This window comes from Gopherus evgoodei, chromosome 2, assembly GCF_007399415.2.
Source record: "Gopherus evgoodei ecotype Sinaloan lineage chromosome 2, rGopEvg1_v1.p, whole genome shotgun sequence".
Classification (NCBI taxonomy): Eukaryota; Metazoa; Chordata; order Testudines; family Testudinidae; genus Gopherus; species Gopherus evgoodei.
The window spans coordinates 203584116-203604400 of NC_044323.1; the positions used below are offsets into that span (position 1 = coordinate 203584116).

Here is a 20285-nt window from a genome sequence, read left to right on the forward strand (position 1 = left end):
TCTCCATGCAGGAATTTAACCTTGAGAGGGAAGAAAACAAAGTAAGAGGGGATACAGCCGTGGACAGAAGAATTGACATAAGGAGGAAGGGTAGTGTAGATACCAGACTAACTGGTGATGCTGGTGGTAGAAAGTCTGTGCCTAATAGGGTAAAGAATGTCAGTGAAGCCAAATGGCAAAAATTAAGATGTCTGTACACTAATGCGAGGAGCCTAGGTAACAAAATGGAGGAACTAGAGCTACTGGTGCCAGAAGTGAAACCGGATATTATAGGGATAACAGAAACATGATGGAATAGTAGTCATGACTGGAGTACAGGTATTGAAGGCTATGTGCTGTTTAGGAAAGACAGAAATAAAGGCAAAGGTGGTGGAGTAGCATTGTACATCAATGAGGAGGTTAACTGTAAAGAAATAAGAAGTGATGGAATGGACCAGACAGAGTCTGTCTGGGCAAAAATCACACTGGGAAAGAAAGCTACTAGAGCCTCCCCTGAGATAGTGCTTGAGGTGTGCTACAGACCGCCGGGATCTGATTTAGATGTGGATAGAGACCTCTTTAATGTTTTTAATGAAGTAAACACTGATGGGAAATGTGTGATCATGGGAGACTTTTTGACTTCCCAGATGTAGACTGGAGGACAAGTGCTAGCAAGAATAATAGGGCTCAGATTTTTCTGGATGTGATAGCAGATGGATTTCTTCACCAAGCAGTTGAAGAACCAACAAGAGGGGATGCCATTTTAGATTTGGTTTTGGTGAGTAGTGAGGACCTCATAGAAGAAATCGTTGTAGGGGACGACCTTGGTTCGAGTGATCATGAGCTAATTCAGTTCAAACTAGATGGAAGGATAAACAAAAATAGATCTGGGACGAGGGTTTTTGACTTCTCAAGGGCTAACTTTAAAGAATTAAGGAAATTAGTTAGGGAAGTGGATTGGACTGAAGAACTTGTGGATCTAAATGCGGTGAAGGCCTGGAATTACTTTAAGTCACAGCTGCAGAAGCTATCAGAAGCCTGCATCCCAAGAAAGGGTAAAAAAACCATAGGCAGGAGTTGTAGACCAAGCTGGATGAGCAAGCATCTCAGAGAGGCGATTAAGAAAAAGCTGAAAGCCTACAAGGAGTGGAAGAAGTATGGGATTAGCAAGGAAAGCTACCTTAGTGAGGTCAGAACATGTAGGGTTAAAGTGAGAAAGGCTAAAAGCCATGTAGAGTTGGACCTTGCAAAGGGAATTAAAACCAATAGTAAAAGGTTCTATAGCCATATAAATAAGAAGAAAACAAAGAAAGAAGAAGTGGGACCGCTAAACATTGAGGATGGAATGGAGGTTAAGGATAACCTAGGCATGGCCCAGTATCTAAATAAGTACTTTGCCTCAGTCTTTAATAAGGCTAATGAAGAGCTTAGGGATAATGGAAGGATGACAAATGGGAATGAAGATATGGAGGTGGATATTACCACATCTGAGGTAGAAGCCAAACTTGAACAGCTTAATGGGACAATATCGGAGGGCCCAGATAATCTTCATCCAAGAATATTAAAGGAACTGGCACATGAAATTGCAAGCCCATTAGCAAGAATTTTTAATGAATCGGTAAACTCAGGGGTTGTACTGTACGACTAGAGAATTGCTAACATAGTTCCTATCTTTAAGAAAGGGAAAAAAAGTGATCCGGGTAACGATAGGCCTGTTAGTTTGACATCTGTAGTATGTAAGGTCTTGGAAAAAATTTTGAAGGAGAAAGTAGTTAAGGACATTGAGGTCAATGGTAATTGGGACAAGTTACAACATGGTTTTACTAAAGGTAGATCGTGCCAAACCGACCTGATCTCCTTCTTTGAGAAGGTGACAGATTATTTAGACAAAGGAAATGCAGTAGATCTAATTTACCTCGATTTCAGTAAGGCATTTGACTTGGTTCCACATGGGGAATTATTAGTTAAATTGGAGAAGATGGGGATCAATATGAAAATTGAAAGGTGGATATGGAACTGGTTAAAGGGGAGACTACAGCGGGTCGTACTGAAGGGTGAACTGTCAGGCTGGAAGGAGGTTACTAGTGGAGTTCCTCAAGGATCAGTTTTGGGACCAATCTTATTTAACCTTTTTATTACTGACCTTGGCACAAAAAGCGGGAATGTGCTAATAAAGTTTGCGGATGACACAAAGCTGGGGGGTATTGCTAACACGGAGAAGGCCAGGGAAGATCTGGATGATCTTGTAAACTGGAGTCATAGTAATAGGATGAAATTTAATAGTGAAAAGTGCAAGGTCATGCACTTAGGGATTAATAATAAGAATTTTAGATATACATTGGGGACACATCAGTTGGAAGCAACAGAGGAGGAGAAGGACCTTGGAGTGTTGGTTGATCACAGGATGACTATGAGCCACCAATGTGATATGGCCGTTAAAAAAGCTAATGCAGTTTTAGAATGCATCAGGCGAGGTATTTCCAGCAAAGATAAGGAGGTGTTAGTACCGTCATGTAAGGCACTGGTGAGACCTCACCTGGAATACTGTGTGCAGTTCTGGTCTCCCATGTTTAAGAAGGATGAATTCAAACTGGAACAGGTTCAGAGACGGGCTACTAGGATGATCCGAGGAATGGAAAACCTGCCTTATGAAAGGAGACTGAAAGAGCTTGGCTTGTTTAGCCTAGGCAAAATAAGGCTGAGGGGGGATATGCTTGCTCTTTATAAATATATCAGAGGGATTAATATTAGGGAGGGAGAGGAATTATTTAAGCTTAGTACCAATGTAGACACAAGAACAAATGGGTATAAACTAGACACTAGGAAGTTTAGTCTTGAAATTAGATGAAGGTTTCTAACCATTAGAGGAGTGAAGTTCTGGAACAGCCTTCCAAGGGGAGTAGTGGGGGCAAAAGACATATCTGGCTTTAAGACTAAGCTTGATAAGTTTATGGAAGGGATGGTATGATGGGGTAGCTTAATTTTGGCAATTGATCTTTGATTATCAGCAGATAAGTATGCCCAGTGGTCTGTGATGGGATGTTGGATGGGATGGGATCTGAGTTACTGCAGAGAATTCTTTCCTGAGTGCTGGCTGGTGAGTCTTGCCCACATGCTCAGGGTTTAGCTGATCGCCATATTTGGGGTCGGGAAGGAATTTTCCTCCGGGGCAGATTGGCAGAGGCCCTGGAGGTTTTTCGCCTTCCTCTGCAGCATGGGACACAGGTCACTTGCTGGTGGATTCTCTGCAGCTTGATGTCTTGAAACCACAACTTGAAGACTTCAATAACTCGGACTTAGGTTAGGGGTTTGTTATAGAAGTGGATGGATAGGGTTCTGTGGCCTGCATTGTGCAGGAGGTCAGACTAGATGATCATGTTGGTCCCTTCTGACCCTAAAGTCTATGAGTCTGTGCTATACACTTTAAAATTACTTTTTACAAAACACGTATCCTAACGTTTGGGGTGTATGTTTGTTGTAGCTTTGGAGGAATACCTCCTTATGTTTTTGGAACAGCATTATCAATAAATTCATCTGCTTAAGAAAATACTTGAATTGTATTTAAAATTTTTAGTGATTGTGCCCTCTTTATTAAATGTAACAGTCATGTACATCTTACATGAACACCAAAAATGTGTCTGTGTGTGTATATATATGAATCCTCTGTGTTTCAGTTGGAATCATAATGGTCTTAAAAAAAAATTAAAAGCAGTCTTTAAAAGACACTTTTTTGAGTTCTGCCTGCTAATATAGGAAAACAGTGCTAAGCATTCAGTTTATGTTGGCTACAATTCAAGGTGAAGGTGAATGACTTTCATTTTTGCGAGCTAGCTGTCTCATGCCCATTAAGGGTATATTTAACAACCCATTCAATATGAAAAGTGACTAGCTCAGAAATAAAAATTGAACATAAGAACGGCCGTACTGGGTCAGACCAAAGGTCCATCTAGCCCAGTATCTGTCTACCGACAGTAGCCAATGCCAGGTGCCCCAGAGGGAGTGAAGCTAATAGGCAACGATCAAGTGATCTCTCTCCTGCCATCCATCTCCATCCTCTAATGAACAGAGGCTAGGGACACCATTCTTTACCCTTCCTGGCTAATAGCCATTTATGGACTTAGCCACCATGAATTTATCCAGTTCCCTTTCAAACATTGTTATAGTTCCAGCCTTCACAACCTCCTCAGGTAAGGAGTTCCACAAGTTGACTGTGCTCTGTGTGAAGAAGAACTTCCTTTTATTTGTTTTAAACCTGCTACCTATTAATTTCATTTGTTGACCCCTAGTTCTTGTATTATGGGAATAAGTAAATAACTTTTTCTTAGTCACTTTCTCCACATCACTCATGATCTTACCTCTATCATATCCCCCTCTTAGTCTCCTCTTTTCCAAGCTGAAGAGGCCTAGCCTCTTTAATCTTTCCTCATATGGGACCTTCTCCAAACCCCTAATCATTTTAGTTGCCCTTTTCTGAACCTTGATTTTATCTGAATGCGTGGTGAATCTTCTTAGTATCCAGGCAGTTTTGTATGCCATTTAAATTTCACACATCAAGTCAGCTTGATCTTGTCTATGTGATGATATGATGCTAATCAGTTGGTTGAGCTGCATGTTCTTTCTCCCAGCTTGGCAAGAAATACACTAAATAATACTCCTAGTTTTCTATGCAGCTTTGGTCCTTGCAACTTTGCCAGTATGTTTTCAACATTTCTCATCCACTTTCTAAGGGGAAAGCTGGTGAACTAAATGGCAGAGTCCCTAAGGACTGAACAACAGTGCTAGTAAATGGGGCAGAAGGGCTCATACTTGAGGGGAATGGGCAGAAGAGTCAGGACCCATAAACTCATAGACTTTAAGGTCAGAAGGGACCATTATGGTCATCTAGTCTGACCTCCTGCACAATGCAGGCCACAGAATCTCACCCACCCACGCCTGTAACATACCCCTAACCTATGTCTGAGTTATTGAAGTCCTCAAATTGTGGTTTGAAGACCTCAAGCTGCAGAGAATCCTCCAGCAAGTGACCTGTGCCCCATGCTGCAGAGGAAGGCGAAAAACCTCCAGGGCCTCTGCCAATCTGCCCTGGAGGAAAATTCCTTCCCGACGCCAAATATGGCAATCGGTTAAACCCTGAGCATGTGGGCAAGACTCACCAGCCAGCACCCAGGAAAGAATTCTCTATAGTAACTCAGATCCCAACCCATCTAACATCCTGTCACAGACCCACTAGAGCACACTCCTGTCCAGAGCCTGGAATGCAACCGAAGAACCCTGAGTCTCATCATTCCCCTGTTGCAAATGTCCGTGAACCCATTGACATAGTGTCTCATTCCCCTCTAGTACTGCTCCACACAGGGGATAACTACATACTACTAGTATCAGCTGTTCTGTTAGCTTAAGCGGCAGAGGTCTGTGTGATAGATCTAAAGGTTCCTGCAATGCTGATGAACCATGTGGGTGTCAAATGTGATCCCACATGATGGAATTTCTGTTTTTTTTTTACTTTGCTTTTTAAAAAATCTTGGAATGTACACCTACAAAAGTATGTTAAATTAAAATTATTAAGGTTGCAAAATCAAGCACTCAGAAGTTAGGAAATGCCAGGGGGCTACAGAGTTAGTGTGGAGGCATAATGCCTCTCTGCCTGAGTGACCCTGACCACCTGCAGATCCCTTGAAATCAGTGATTCTGGAAGTGAAATCCTTCTTTGTTGTGCAGAGGAGCAAATCCCATCACCTCTCTCCCCAGTGGAACAAATTAAGGAAGACTGTGATGCGGACCTTGCAGAGGTTTCTTCCTGCCGTGAGGCATTCTGCAGAAGCTGGCGTCTTCTCTTCGTGATTAGTGGTCCTATTTGAGTATGTTTACCACAGCAAAAAGGAGAACATATAGTGAATTCCCTGTACCATAGTCCATCATGTGTTAAGAGTTTAATTCATCTGGGTTCCTTGAGATCAGCTGAGTCCATTCAAATGGATCTGTACTGGATATAGCAATGTGTGGTTTTAGGGGACTTAAATAAGAGTTTCATTTTGAGCTGGCTGTTGTCTTTTACTTTAAACCATCTGAATATAACTTTAATTTTTTCCTGCAGGTAAATCAGGATGTTCACACTGCACAGAAACAGAGGTAAGAGAAATATCTCAAATTTCCTGTTGGTGTTTCTTAATTAGCACACCTCTTGCTACAAATTTCTCATAAGTGAAATTGCTGTATATTTTTATCCTACATTTATCATTACCAAGTTCTTCTATAAAATACAAAAGATATGTATGGCTTGTGTTAATAGCTACATAATAAAGGAATACTACATTCATAAAGGGAAGAAAGAAAGTGGGAAAGTTGATGCAGCCAGCATAAATTGGTTCAATTTTCAGCTAATTTATGTGTTGCATGATACAGACATTATCTTATTTTGTATAGCTTCTTTCATAGAAACCATTTCCCAATACACTTTAGTTGGCTCAAAGATGGTAATGATTTGTATACTTGCTGCATGATCTGAAGCAATTCAAGATGCCTGATGATTCTTTACACTCTTTTTATCAAGAGTTGGGAGCAAATAATCAGACTACTGCAAGATCATCATATTTGTGTGAGCAAAGTCTTCATGATTTGTAATGTTCTTGTTAAAATTTCCCTTTCCAGAGCCAAGAAGCAAAGAAAAACTTTGCAAAAAATGAGCACTTATTAGTCTGGCTTGAAAATATCTTATTCTGTGCTGTCTGATGGCTGTACTATATTAGGAAACTGGCAAGGGCTGCACTGATATTACTGATAGTGCTGGTAAATAAACAGATATTTTAGTATCTTCATGGCCATATAAGTTGCAACAAGTTTATTTTAGTCAATGTATCAGTGGATTTGTGTGTAATCATTTTGCTGACTTGTGACTGCTGAGATAGATTGTAGAACCACTTGTTTTTTCAGATGAATGTCAACAAGGGTTATGAATTTTCATTATAAAGTCATGTTTAGGAGATTAGAAATAAACAAACAAGCGTTTGTCTGCTGCCTTTCATGAAATAATAAAATCCTTCTACCACACTTAAAGCTGGATATGAAGGTGATTAATATTGTTAAACCATGTAGAGCGTTTCTCTCTATGAAGTAAACACCGTGTTGAGTAACGGCAAATATAATTTTCTAAATACTTGCTTAGCATATATTCAATTGATATCTGTGATCAATGTCAAACAACAAAATAAATAAAATGCATTTAAAGGTTGCTTTAAAAATATTCAGTACACGATCAAAATAGATGTAAATATTCTCAATTATATTAAAATATGCTAAAGAACAAGACTCTCCTACCACTTACCAATACAGATGTACTTTGTATACATTCATTACATTTATTTTTTAAAAGCAGCAAAGAGTCCTGTGGCACTTTACAGACTAACAGACGTTTTGGAGCATGAGCTTTTGTGGGTGAATACCCACTTTGTCGGATGACATGCATGCTCATGCTCCAAAACGTCCGTTAGTCTGTAAAGTGCCACAGGACTCTTTGCTGCTTTTACAGATCCAGACTAACACGGCTACCCCTCTGATATTTATTTTTCAATTTACCATAATCTTTTGAGTACATAAATACCATGGAGCAGATTCTTAGCCCTAGTTCCTGTACACATGTAATATGGCTATAGGTGGCCAGTTGAGATTTCCCCCAACAGAGGGAAATTCTCAATTGACGTAAAGACAGCAGAACTCTCCTATGCCAAACTCCACTCTTCCTTCTAGTATTAGGGCATGATGGAGGTGGGGAGAGGTGGGGTGGGAACAGGATGGAGTGCTGCTCCCCTACAGCAATTCGTAGCTGGTGCTTGGTTTTTAGGGTCCATAGCCAGCTGCTGTAGGTAGATGATAACAGCTCTCAGCCTTCTCTAATTTACATTTTGGCTGGGGCAGATTGAAAATCGAGGGCAGTTTCTTTGATACCACAAGTGTATCTTGACATAGGAGAGAATTTGCCCTGTATCTTTAATAATCAGCTTTCCCTCCAAAGTATGAGTATTCTTATGCTCAAATTATCATCTCATCACATTCATAGGTTATTGTGAGACCTTACTTAATACTGTTCTGTACTAACTGTTCGACCAGTTGTTGCTTGACATCAGCTGCTAACAGTCTGAGTTTACACACAGATTAAAATTTCCCAAATTAATTAACATTTGCAGACTAAATAATACATTTTCCCTTTTAAAAAAATAGTCTTGTTTTGAAATGATTACAGTTGCTATGACAGTCACATCTCTAAGGATATGTCTACATTGCAAAAAAACACCCATAGCAGTGAGTCTCAGAGCCTATGTCTATAAACTCAGGCTCTCTGGGCTCACGCTACAGTGCTAAAAATAGCTATGTAGAGATTCTAGATTGGGCTCTGAAACCCACCGCCTTTCCTCGGCTTCAGAACCTGAGCTCCAGCCCGAACTGGAACATCTACATAGGCTTGCACTCCAGTGCTAAAAATAACTAAGTCTGTAGACCAGGCGTTGGCAACCTTTCCGAAGTGGTGTGCTGAGTCTTCATTTATTCACCCTAATTTAAGGTTTTGCGTGCCAGTAATACATTTTAACCTTTTTAGAAGGTCTCTTTCTATAAGTCTGTAATATATAACTAAACCGTTGTATGTAAAGTAAATAAGGTTTTTAAAATGCTTTAAGAAGCTTCATTTACAATTAAACTAAAATGCAGAGCCCCCTGGACGGATGGCCAGGACCCAGGCAGTGTGAGTGCCACTGAAAAACAGCTCGCTTGCTGCCTTCAGCACCCGTGCCATAGGTTACCTACCCCTGCTGTAGACTATGGCCCTGAGGCTTGCTGCCACAGGTTTGGAAGGGTTTTTTGTTTTTGTTTTGCTGCGTAGACATGCCTTAGGTGACCATCAAGACATTATTTTTTGTAAACAACCTTTTCAGACTTCTTGTTCTGTCCAAATGGTCTCAGAAAATGTGTTGTGTCATGATTTTGAGAAATTGTACATGTTCCAGGAAAATAAATTTGGAAATTACAGAGCAGTCTGTTCGTCATCCCAAAGTCTGCAAAGCTTTGCCTATGTTTGAGTTTACCCCTCTGCTTCTGTCATCTGCCTTTCACTTGTTTCTGTGTTCATGGTGGTGATGATTTGTCTTCAAATTTGATGAAAAATTTTTTTTGGGGAGGGACGTTAAACCAAGGGGGTATCATTTGGGCCTGTCTTCTCTGATTCCATTTTAATTTTCTTTTAAACTTGCACCGCTGTCTAACTGAGCATGCTGGCTTTACTGTCAGTACCTAAAACTTTGCCTATGTGTAGAGGCAATGCCTAAGTTTTAATTAGTTTTCTGTATTTTCTCATCAATAACATATATGGAAATGATAGAAAATCCTCCTACAATGTTAAAGTAGTTTTATAAGCAAGGAAACAAAATTAGAGCATATATATGGTAAAAAGTAAAATGCTAGACTAGATGGACTATGGGTCTGATCCAATATGGGAATTCCTTTGCCCCTAAATCAAAACATTAAACTGAGTCACAGTTTGTGGTGTTAACTGCTAAATTACATTTTTTAAGTATGGCTGTATCCTACCACTGTCATCCATCTGTAGTGATTGCTGCTGTTTGCCCTTCATGCTTATGTCATAGCCGTCTTTAACCTATGGCAAACAGGTCTCTGTGGTGCTTTGGTGCTAAACTCTTTGTGAAGCCTTCAAATACATTTAAAAATAGGACCTTACATATTTTCCACACCAGAGCTCTTATTTCAGTCTGTTTCTGTGCTTTAAAAGACAACCCTACATTTGGTTCCTATTGGGAAGATTTTCTACAGCCACAGAAAATGTAGTGGTCTCCGTTCTTCTTTATTTTTAGTTGCCTTTTTTAGAGTCTGCCCAGACAGTTGTGATCAATCTCAGCATCACCTTTTGAAGATGAGTGTTGGATTATATAGAAACTCAGAATTAATGATGTAGAGTACATGCTATTCATATTCCCAAATTAAGTTTTTGTTAAATTTCCATTCTGTTTTTATATTATAATTCCTATTTTGGCAAGTGCACATGTGGTATTGTTTTTAATAAGCAGGACTGGTCAAAACATTTCAGAAGAAACATTTTCCCATTGGAAAATGAAATTTTTTTTTGTAATTGAAATTTCTATTGGGAAAATCTAATTGAAATGTGTTGCATTAGGTCAGCTTGTAATTAAACGCTTGTTTCTGTCTGGCAATGTTAATCTCTGCGTCTGCCTGAGCTGGCATTGTGTTTCATGAGAGTTGTGGTTCTTTGTTCCATGATGCCCCCATTCTTCCCCATGGACCTTGCTCTATGGCCAACCCAGATCTTCCAGAATGCAACTTTTTTCTCTCTCTGTGGTTGAGCATCCTGTGTCGCAGGCAAAACATTCTGACATTCTCAAATTGAAAAATGTTGTTGTTTCAAATAAAAATTTTGAAAGAAAACATTTGATATTTCTGAATCTGAAATGTTTTTGATCTTTTTGTTCTGCTTTTTTTTGATATTTCAAATTTTTATCCCTACAAGGTGGATGAGGTAACATCTTTTATTGTACCAACTTCTGTTGGTGAGAGAGTAGGGGGACCAGATGTTTTGAATTTATAGGGACGGTCCTAATATTCTAGGCTTTGTCTTCTATAGGCGCCATTAACCCTCCCCACCCTGTCCTGATTTTTCACACTTGCTTTCTGGTCACCTTCTGAGAGAGACAAGCTTTCAAGCTACACAGAGCTCTTCTTCAGGTCTGGGAAGATACTAAAAATAGAATTGATTAAATTTACTAATTTCCTGGACCTACATGGCTACAACAGCACTGCGTACAGCAATGTGAGTAATGCTGTTAGTTATGTCCCAATTCATATAAGGCTCAATCCTGTGAAGTATCAAGCATGCTTAACTTTGTGGTATTGTGCCAATAGAGAACATTTACTTTCATTCTCTAATGGTCATGTATTTCAGGTTAATACTTCAGGATAAATATTGATCTTGCATTAATACAATACTTTTGTGACACTCAATATCCTGACCTCCAAACTCCTCTCAAATTACTTCATAATCACATGACAGTTATATACAAATACTGGAGTAACAAACAAATGCAGAACATAAGAGGATTTATCTTTGATTTGTTTGCTATGCTAATGAGCTTATCTTTCAGACAGGGATGTTTTTTTCCTTAATTTGGATGTGTTTACGCTACCTATCAGGAGGGACAGACTTTCTAGAGTAAAATGGGATTCCACATTCTTTAATCACCATAAGCATGTTGCTTCACCCTCTCCAGCCAACAATTTCATTAAGATAAACAGTAAATACTGTTGCAGAACCATAACGCTTTTGACTAAGTTGATCCGGTGATAATTGCAGCCTACTCTATGTCCAGAAGCTTTAAGAGTAGAAGAATGTGGCTGGTTGTGTTCTAGGTTAATTCCTTTGTAGTGTCTTCTCTATGACACAGTTGCTAGTATACATCTTTCAGGTTTTATAAAGTCTACAAGGCCTGAAATAACACAAGATCTAGGGTGAAATCCTGCCTCCATTGAAATGGGTGGTAAAACTTCTAGTGGGTTCAGAAGGGCCAGGATTTCACCCTGGGTCTTCTGATAGCATTTCAGTTCCTAGATAGTCAGAGTGACATAATTTTTGACTCCAATAAATTCATCCATGAGGCATTTAGTTTGTGAAAAACATGAACAGGAATACATTTTGATTTGTGCATTTTTAAGTACGTGCACAGCACAGTTCTTTGCTTACAAAGATGCCAGGAAGAGCCAGTAAATTTACACAGTCTTCATACTCTGTTAAATGTGGAAGTTAAATAAAAGGAATGAATTTAGTCCATGGGACTTTACAGAATTGTCTCATTCTGAGAAAGTGATAGTTATTTTGAATTGGCTTTATTTTTATACAAGGCCCTTCATGTATTGTTTTGGTTTATATGTTATGACTGAAATTGCACTTTGCTTTGTTCTGAGATGCATAGCATTAATAGCTGTGTGCCAATGGCAACAATTGCATGGCTGAGTTGACTTGGCTACAGTCTGATTGCACAGTTAGGTTGCAAGGATAAACTGTGTTTTGGTCCTAGGGTGTTGACAGCCTGTGTACAACTTGATGGTCCCTGGTATATCCCAAGCTTTCTCTGCTGTCTCATATTAAAACATACTTGGAACATCAGTATGAGATTAATGGCTGTCATGTTTGATTATTTTGTTTTATGCATTTAGGATTTGGTTTTGCTATGTACAAGTAAGTTTAATCTAAAATTTTTTTGTATGACAAATAGCTGTAAGGTTTTTGATGGGAATAGATGGCACTATTGGTGTCTCTGAAAAATCTGCTGAGTATATTGAGCAACAGAAGTCGGTACAGTGCCTCCTGTATATGAAGATCTATGGTAGTGACTAAGGGTACATCTATACTGCAATAAAAGAAATCCTCAGAGCCCAGGTGAATTGGCTCAGGCTAGGGCTGCTGGGGTAAAAATACAGTGTAGACATTTGTGCTGAGGTGGGAGCCTGCATTCTGAGACAACCCCCCCTTGCAGGTTGTTGGAGCTTGGGCTCCCATCGGAGCCTGAACATCTACACTGCAATTTTATAGCCCCGTAGCTCAAGCCCTGTGTGCCTCAGTCAGCTGAATTGGGTCTTTTATTGCTGTGCTGGCATACTCTAAAAGAGCACGATTGTAAAATAGCCAACATAGAAAATAATTGGAGAACAGGGCAGTTGGAGAATTAAGAATCTTGATTGTAAGGGACAAAAATTACGCTTCTTGAACAAACGAAGTCAGGTCAGTTGCCTTGCGTACTTGGATTTTGCTCCAGTTGTATTTTGGTGCTGGTAACAGACAATTCTGAATAAAAAATGCTGGGGGTTTGAAGCCAGTATTTTCACATTCTTACTGATATTTTAAATATATGAAGTGTAATACATGTAAAAATTTAAAAAAAATAATTTAAAAGGGTTGGATTTCAAAATGCAGGGTTAAGGCATAACTAGCAGTTCTGAAATTTCTGATTTTCCATCCACATGAAGATATGCCAAGTAGTATTTTAGGGTTACTTTTTCCAGAGTATGCCAGCATTTTGCTGTCATGAAATAGGTATTTTGTCCATATTTCTATTTGGTGTGGCCTACTTTTTTTTTTTTTTTAAATTTCAGAGTATTTGATACTACAGAATTCGGAACTGAGAATTAGGGACTCAAATTTTATTACTTTGCTGTTACAGCATTTCAGAACTTTTATTTATTTATTTATTTATTTATTTTTCCTTTTTGAGTTTGACAAATAAGATACTGGATGCTTTTCTACAGAATGATGGTTCTTGTTCTGCTTAATCCTGGACAAGAGTCTATTATTAATAGTTGAAACTGATTGACCTCCATGAGCAGACTTACAAGAAATGAGATCAATCATTGCATGAAGCTTTTATGATTAAAAAAGTAGTAGATTTTTTTTTTTTTTTTAGATACCATATTTTCTTTGTTGCATGAACAGAAGCTGAATGCTCTTTGAGGGAGAGAGCTTAGGGACAGGTCTTTGATGCCATTGTCTGAGTTTACCTAAGGCTGCATATATTTGTGAAGGAAGTAAGATGCACTAGAAACCCCTCTAGCACTCTGAATATGGTTAGTTCCATTAGAAACGCTTGCCTGACAGTCTCTATCCAATGATATGATGTTGACTTTTTGGCCCAAGGAAAAATCAAGGACATCCTGTTCCTCCTGTTCTTCTTCAACATTTTCAGTACTTGTTTATATTTTTTGCTCCCACATCTGGCGATATCAAAGTGCACAAAAGATTTACATGTAGGCGGACTAGAGCGTGCAAATCTTAAGTAACTTGAGAAAGGTCATGGAGCAAAGAAAGGAAATGTAGTCTCAAGGCCTAGTCTTGTGCTCTAACCATTTGACCAATCTCCCTTTTTCCACTTGTTTCCGTAAACTGTCATTTTTGCCCCTCTGTGGAATGGTAAAAATAATCAGGCTCATTTTCTCTTGCCTAAGTGCAACTGAATGGTGCTTTTTCATCTCTGCAGCCATCTTAAGATGTTTGGTTGAACAATAAGGCTTTGGGTTTTCATTCATTTCTTCATTTGTCCTGTAAGAAAGCAAAAAACAAACAAACAAACAAAAATCCTATTTTTTTGCTTCCTCTTTCCCATTTTTTAAAAACTATGTTCTCTATACAGTTCTCCATTATCTTCCTCCATTGTGCTGATGACAAGTAGGGCCAGGAACAGACAGCTAGCATAATTTAGCTAAAAGTCTTTTCCCTGAAGCCTGAGAATGTCCTTCTGATGCTTGTAGCCACTCCTAGCCTCTAAGACTTTCGAGTGCACCAAAGGCTCTTCCAAAACAGTCTTTCTTTGAATTCAGTGATATAATGTGCAAGTGAAAGTACTGGACCTGCTCAAATTCTTCCATAGCTAGAACAGCAACTTAATGGGAAATCACAAACGAAAAACAACCCTCCGCACCTTCCCACCCCTCATGGCAACCACAGCAAACCTTACTACATAATGTTTGGAGAAGTAAGGCATACTTGATGAGCTGGCTATTAAGTATCTGAATATGGTAGTGCATCAATGTCATGTGACTTTTGCTCCTTCCAGATATACTTTTGGACTCGTATTAACGCAGTTCTCCCACTGCAGGATATGAGTAACTTCCTCTGACTAAACTGGGAGTGACTGGTCTCTTGTGGGGGAGAAATTGATGTCCGTTTTGATAGTTTTTATAACTCTATTGGGCTATGTTAGTAAATGTTGAGGTTTAAGCCTTTTAAGAGAGAAATTGCTTAATATACTATTTTTCTTTAAGTGGACTTAGTTCATCTCTAGTTTCACTCATTTCTGACTGAGTGGGTTTTGAGACTCACATATGCTGTCATGTGAATGGCTAACCTGCCCTTGTATGTATTTGTACACCAAGGAGCATGACATGAAAATACTAAGTGAGCCTTGTTTTAATGTATTTTTCTACTTACCAGGCTTTTGCTTTCAGTCAGAATTCAAAGTAAACAGGAGCCTGGGAGGGAGCTGAGTGTTTGCACTTTCCACCACAGGAGCTCAGAGCCAGCCATTTTCCTGAAGTTGAATGAATAAATGCCGATGTTGTCATTTTCACTTGAACCAAAAGGAAAATGGTGCAGAGATTGAAAAGATGAAACTAATAAGGATATTTAAATTTTAAAACAAAAGGGTAAGTATTAAAATGAGAGAATTATTCATCTGTCTCTGTATACTGTATCTGCAGTGCTCATACCTACTTTGCTTTATAACACCTGTGCTCTTCTCTTTAGTTCTGACCTACATTACAGCATTAGATAAATCCTCCCAGTGCACACAATTTTCCCTCACTTTGAGCCCTGCCTCCAGTTCATCTAAAAAAAAAAAGTTCCCAAATTGCCCGCTCCCATTCACAGTTGCAGAACATCTCTGTGGAAGGTATGGCAGTTCTTACATGGGAACACGGCATGAAAGTGTGTGTGTATTTTTAGCTGTCTGTGGTCTGTGGAATGGAATTTGGTAATTGCTGATTTAAATAGATTCTAGCCTTTCCAATGAGTGGGGGAAGTTTTTGGTATTGTCATAAAATTCACAAAGATTACCTGTGATGATATGCATCTAGTGTGAAAATTAGGTGGAATTTTAATGTCAGATGTGCATTAACAGTAGGGTAGCGACCTGAAGTAGATCATCAAGTTGGCTATTTCAGAAATACTCAGAATTGCCAACCCCAGGTTGTATATATTATGAGTCAGACTTCAATAAATCTGGAGATTGGCTTACAAATCATTAGATTTTTAAAATAATTCATTTAGAATTCTTTTTATTAGCCTCTGGGTTTTGAGCATTTGGGACACACTCAAGTGACATTTCAAGTTTTTCTTCACAATCGTGGAGGCTAGAACTTTTTCTTTTAAATAAAAGATGAGATGTTCACATAAACGCTTCACTTCAGGACCTGATACATTAAGAAAAACATCAGATATTGTAGAACTCTCCATAAATTTGAGAGTTGGCAACACTGAATACTTACTGTTCTTTGGTGAGGAAAGAGTTTGAATTTGCTTAGGGCTAGGGTTAGGGTTGGGGCCTGCTGAGGCAAAGGGGTTACATTTCAATAATATCATGGATCCAAGAACTTAAAGTCATTCAATGCTGAACTGTTATGGATTGTCATTATTGCCTTTGTGTGCAGCATTATGTCCACTGAGAAGAAAAATGATTTTTTTTTTAAAGATATCTTTATTCAGGGCTGATCTTACAAATAAAGCAAAGATTATTTTGAGATTCCTGTTACAGCATGGACACAGGTGCACTCTGTCACATTCCTCACTTCTATTAACCAGCATTAATTATGTAGCACCTTGAGTAATTCACCTTCAGAAGGAAGTTAATGTTAAATAATTAACTAGAACAACTCTGCTGTTTATACTTAGTAGATTAGTTATAGGTTTGGTTAAGGAGTAGAGAGATACTGTAGTTAAATGTGACACATTCTCTTGCTCTCTAGATTTCAAGACATCCAATCTTTGGGTTCTCCTCTCTCACCTTTTCTTATCATGATTTATATCATGTCTTTGAAGGGTTCTCCCCTCCCACCCTCTGTCAAAATCCATTTTGATTCATTCATTCGCTCCATTTTTCATCGTTGTATAACTTTCTCACTGGGTAATCATCTTTTCCTGTGGGGTCAGTTATTGCCAATGTCTATGCTGATGGCTCCCAATTATGTCTCCGTAGTGAATATATTCCCCCTTTGTCCATTCCAGCATCTCTACTAGTCTCTTTCCCCTTGGATTTTGTGTCACTACCTCAATTTCATTTTCCTCATCTTAGTAATCGGTATCTTTTTCTTTCTTGATATCTGGGCTCACAATACTGGTCTTATCTTTGACTCCCTTTGCATCCAGATGCTTCCCAAATGCTTATTTAGCATTTGCAGCAATTGACCCTTGCCTGTGCATCCCCACTGCCAAGACGTTAGTCCCACATTTTTAGTTTTTTGTCCGCTTGCCATTTCCTCCCCATTTTTTCACATTATGTTCAAACTATTATTTCAAAGTTCTCCCTATCTTTTCCCTGCCTTCATCTCTCCCTGGTGTTCCTATGTGCTCTTCTACTCTGTACTCTTGACCACACACCCAAATTAGTGTTGCCTTTCATACTACCCATATGCCTGGAAGAGACTCTCAATTAAAGTAAACAAAGTTCCCTCCCTTTTGGCCTTCAGAAACTTCTAAAACTCCATCTGTTTCTGAGAAACATTTAGATTAGGACTACACACCACTTAGAATTCTGTGGTGTATTTGCTCTTTATTGTTCTGTGTTGTATAGACCAAAGCCATTAAGAAAATACATTTCAAGGACCAAACATTAGAAAAATGTGTTTAGATTTACATGGGTTTAGAAGTGTCTTAACTCCTTCACTGCAGCCATGGTGTTCACGTGTCAATGGTTTATGTTTGAATGGACATTTTGTAGAATGGCAAATCAGATGCTGCTTGGTAGGTCTGCCTGTGCTTAGGTATGTTTTGTGGACATATGTTGTTCTCATTTCAGAAACTAGAGCTCCCAGACCTTTCAAGGACATTTCTTCCGCTGCTCTTTCCCCTTTCACAAAGTTAACACAACAGGAAATTCTCTCATATATGTATGAACAACGTGAACCCACTTGTGGCTTCCTGTGAGGCCTCTTTTTACCCTGTAATTTTTTGGGGGGGAAAAAAAAAGCCCTGTGTAATTTACAAGTGTGTGTCATATGGTAATGGAGTCTGGAGTTGAATTGGAAATTAACCTGTATTGAGTGCTGGGAAGCACTCTTTATTTTTAATTGACAAGCTAATGGTAGCATGGTTTATAATAATCAAATGCTTGCAAATAAATGTTATCACACCATTACAGTAGTTGTAGGACGTGAAACTTAGTATCCCACCATTCTGTTATTTTTTTGTAATTCAACTCAAATTGGTTAAGAACTTTTTCAATGTGCTTTTATTTAAAATATAGAAACGTATATTTCATGTAAAATGTTTTTCACATAATTCTGGAATTCACTTTTGTCATGCTTCTATAATACTTAAGATGCAGACAAGTGGACAGATTGGCAGAAAATGACATTATATAAGTAAAACTGGTACTGCCTTTTAAAAATTCACAATGCAGTGTTTTGTGGAAATACTTATAATATTTAAAGCTTTGTAGCTAGGGAAAGTATATTAGAATACAATTTTTTTCACTGCTTCAGGATCATTAATGGGTGCTCTTCCTTGAAGACTGAACAGATTTTAGGTGGATGCAATTATAGGGGAAAAAGGGAGAAATTGCTCAACTCCTCTAAGAAAAAATTTGGGATTCATTTTGAGTGTGCTGATTTAAAAAGTTGTAAAATATTTTTATAAATTAAAGGAGTAGTTAATTGCCTTACTGAAGTAAAACTATTGGTTGAAAGTGAATGAAAGCCTGTCTTATTTTAATCATATAAAGTTTTTTTATTTACATGGGCAGCACCGAGAGGCACTAGTTGATTTTGGTGTTCTGTTTTGCTCAAAGCTGTACATAATACATAAGAGTAAGAAAAGAGTCTCTTATCCCAAAGAATTTACAACTGAAGACCCCATTCTTACAATTACTTATGCATGTGCTTGATTTTATGCACTGTGAACAGTCCCAATGACTTGAATGGATCGGAGCCTAACAGGCAGGACAGACAAAAGGTGGGAGAAAGGAAGTATTATTATCCCCACTTTCCGAATGGGGATCTGAAGCACAGAATGATTAAGTGACTTCCCAGTGTGATGTAAGATGTACGTGGCAGAGGCAGAAGTTTTCATCTAGTTTTTTTTAGTTCCAGTCCAGCGTCTTAATTACAAAACCAACCTTGCTTATTTGAATTCTAAACACAATCTTAAAAGAAATCCATCACTTTGTTGCTAAGAAAACATAATCTCTTTCAATGTGATTGTACCAAAATACAATGAATGTGGTGCCTGCCTAGACTATCCTTTCTGCTGCGCAGCTGCTCAAATGCATTTTCATTATAAAGGAGAAATAAGTTTGTCAGTTAACAAGTAAATGGCCTCTTCCCTGTGGCTGTGCACTTTCATGTGAACATCATACATGTCACAATGCTAGTGCACAGACAAAAATATTTTTTATTATTATTTGTGTACTGACATTATGCATAGCATTGCTTCTACACATGAGACACCTCTACCCCAAAGTCCCCAAATTGTTGTTCTGACACAAATCAGCTGCTGACGGGTGCAAGACTGAAATGTTAGAAATGGCTAGGAAAGATCATAACCGAAAGGCTTCACAGAAGAAAGAGTGCATTAAGGAGGGATTTTAAGAAAGAGTGAAGTCATTTGGGGTATGAGAAGAGGTAGAGGCAGTTCCAGGCATAAGGAACAGAAGGCATGAAGACTAGAGTGGACTAAGGAAACAAAGGCGGCTTTTGTATTGCTGCAGAACTGGAAAGGCAGTGAAATAAAATGTTTGTGAAATGGAGTGTGATTAAAATAATAGAAAATGTATTGCATTTAACCCTGAAAGGTGGTGATATAACTATACAGAGAATGAAAAATAAAAAAAGGAGCGGGGGGTATTTGTTAATGGAATACTGGCCCTAGAAATAGACATAAATTATACTAAAATGTTGAGACTAAAGCAGATAAAGAGGAATATGTTAGAATTAAAATCATAATCCATTTGTTTTCAGCAAACATAACATGAACTGGGATAGATTTATTTAAAGTAGCATTTGCCATACTATAAATTTACAACTCTGCACAGCGTTTCTTCAGAATAAGAGGCATTTCTGTACTTCACTCATACTTCAAAGTGTCATATTGAAGTATAAAATGTCCTGTGAGATTTTTATACTGCTTCTTCTCAGTGGTAAATCCCTTGTGTGTTCTTTGTTTTAAAAGAAGAGACAGCTTACATATTTGTGTAAGTCGTCATTTTTCAGAAGTTTTTTTTTTTTTTACCAAACACGGTGCAGAAAAGGGAAATAAAACAGGCAACATTTCGGCATACCTTTCCTATCTTATTCCTGAGACATGAATGATATAGGTTAAAGATTTCTTTTGCATTTGTATTTTAGTGTATACTATGATATACAACTGAATTGATTGTTTACATTTGGATGGTTAATATTTTGTTTTAATCTTTTCTTTTTGACAAATATAATTACATTTTTATAAAATTAATGTGATGACAAGTTTTAAAAAAAAGTTTTCCAGATACAGTATAAGAGGAAAAAGTATGTGTTAGACATTTTATCATTTCCCA

At 38.3% G+C, this 20285-nt stretch overlaps 1 protein-coding gene across 1 annotated transcript in view; it reads left to right on the plus strand.

The window, feature by feature from the left end:
* Positions 1-20285, plus strand: part of SPIRE1 (spire type actin nucleation factor 1) — a 195914-nt gene that overhangs the window by 15938 nt on the left and 159691 nt on the right. Inside the window, exon 2 of the mRNA XM_030552719.1 lies at positions 6074-6108. Within this exon, the coding sequence (XP_030408579.1) occupies positions 6074-6108 (35 nt within the window). The remainder of the gene's footprint in view (positions 1-6073; positions 6109-20285) is intronic.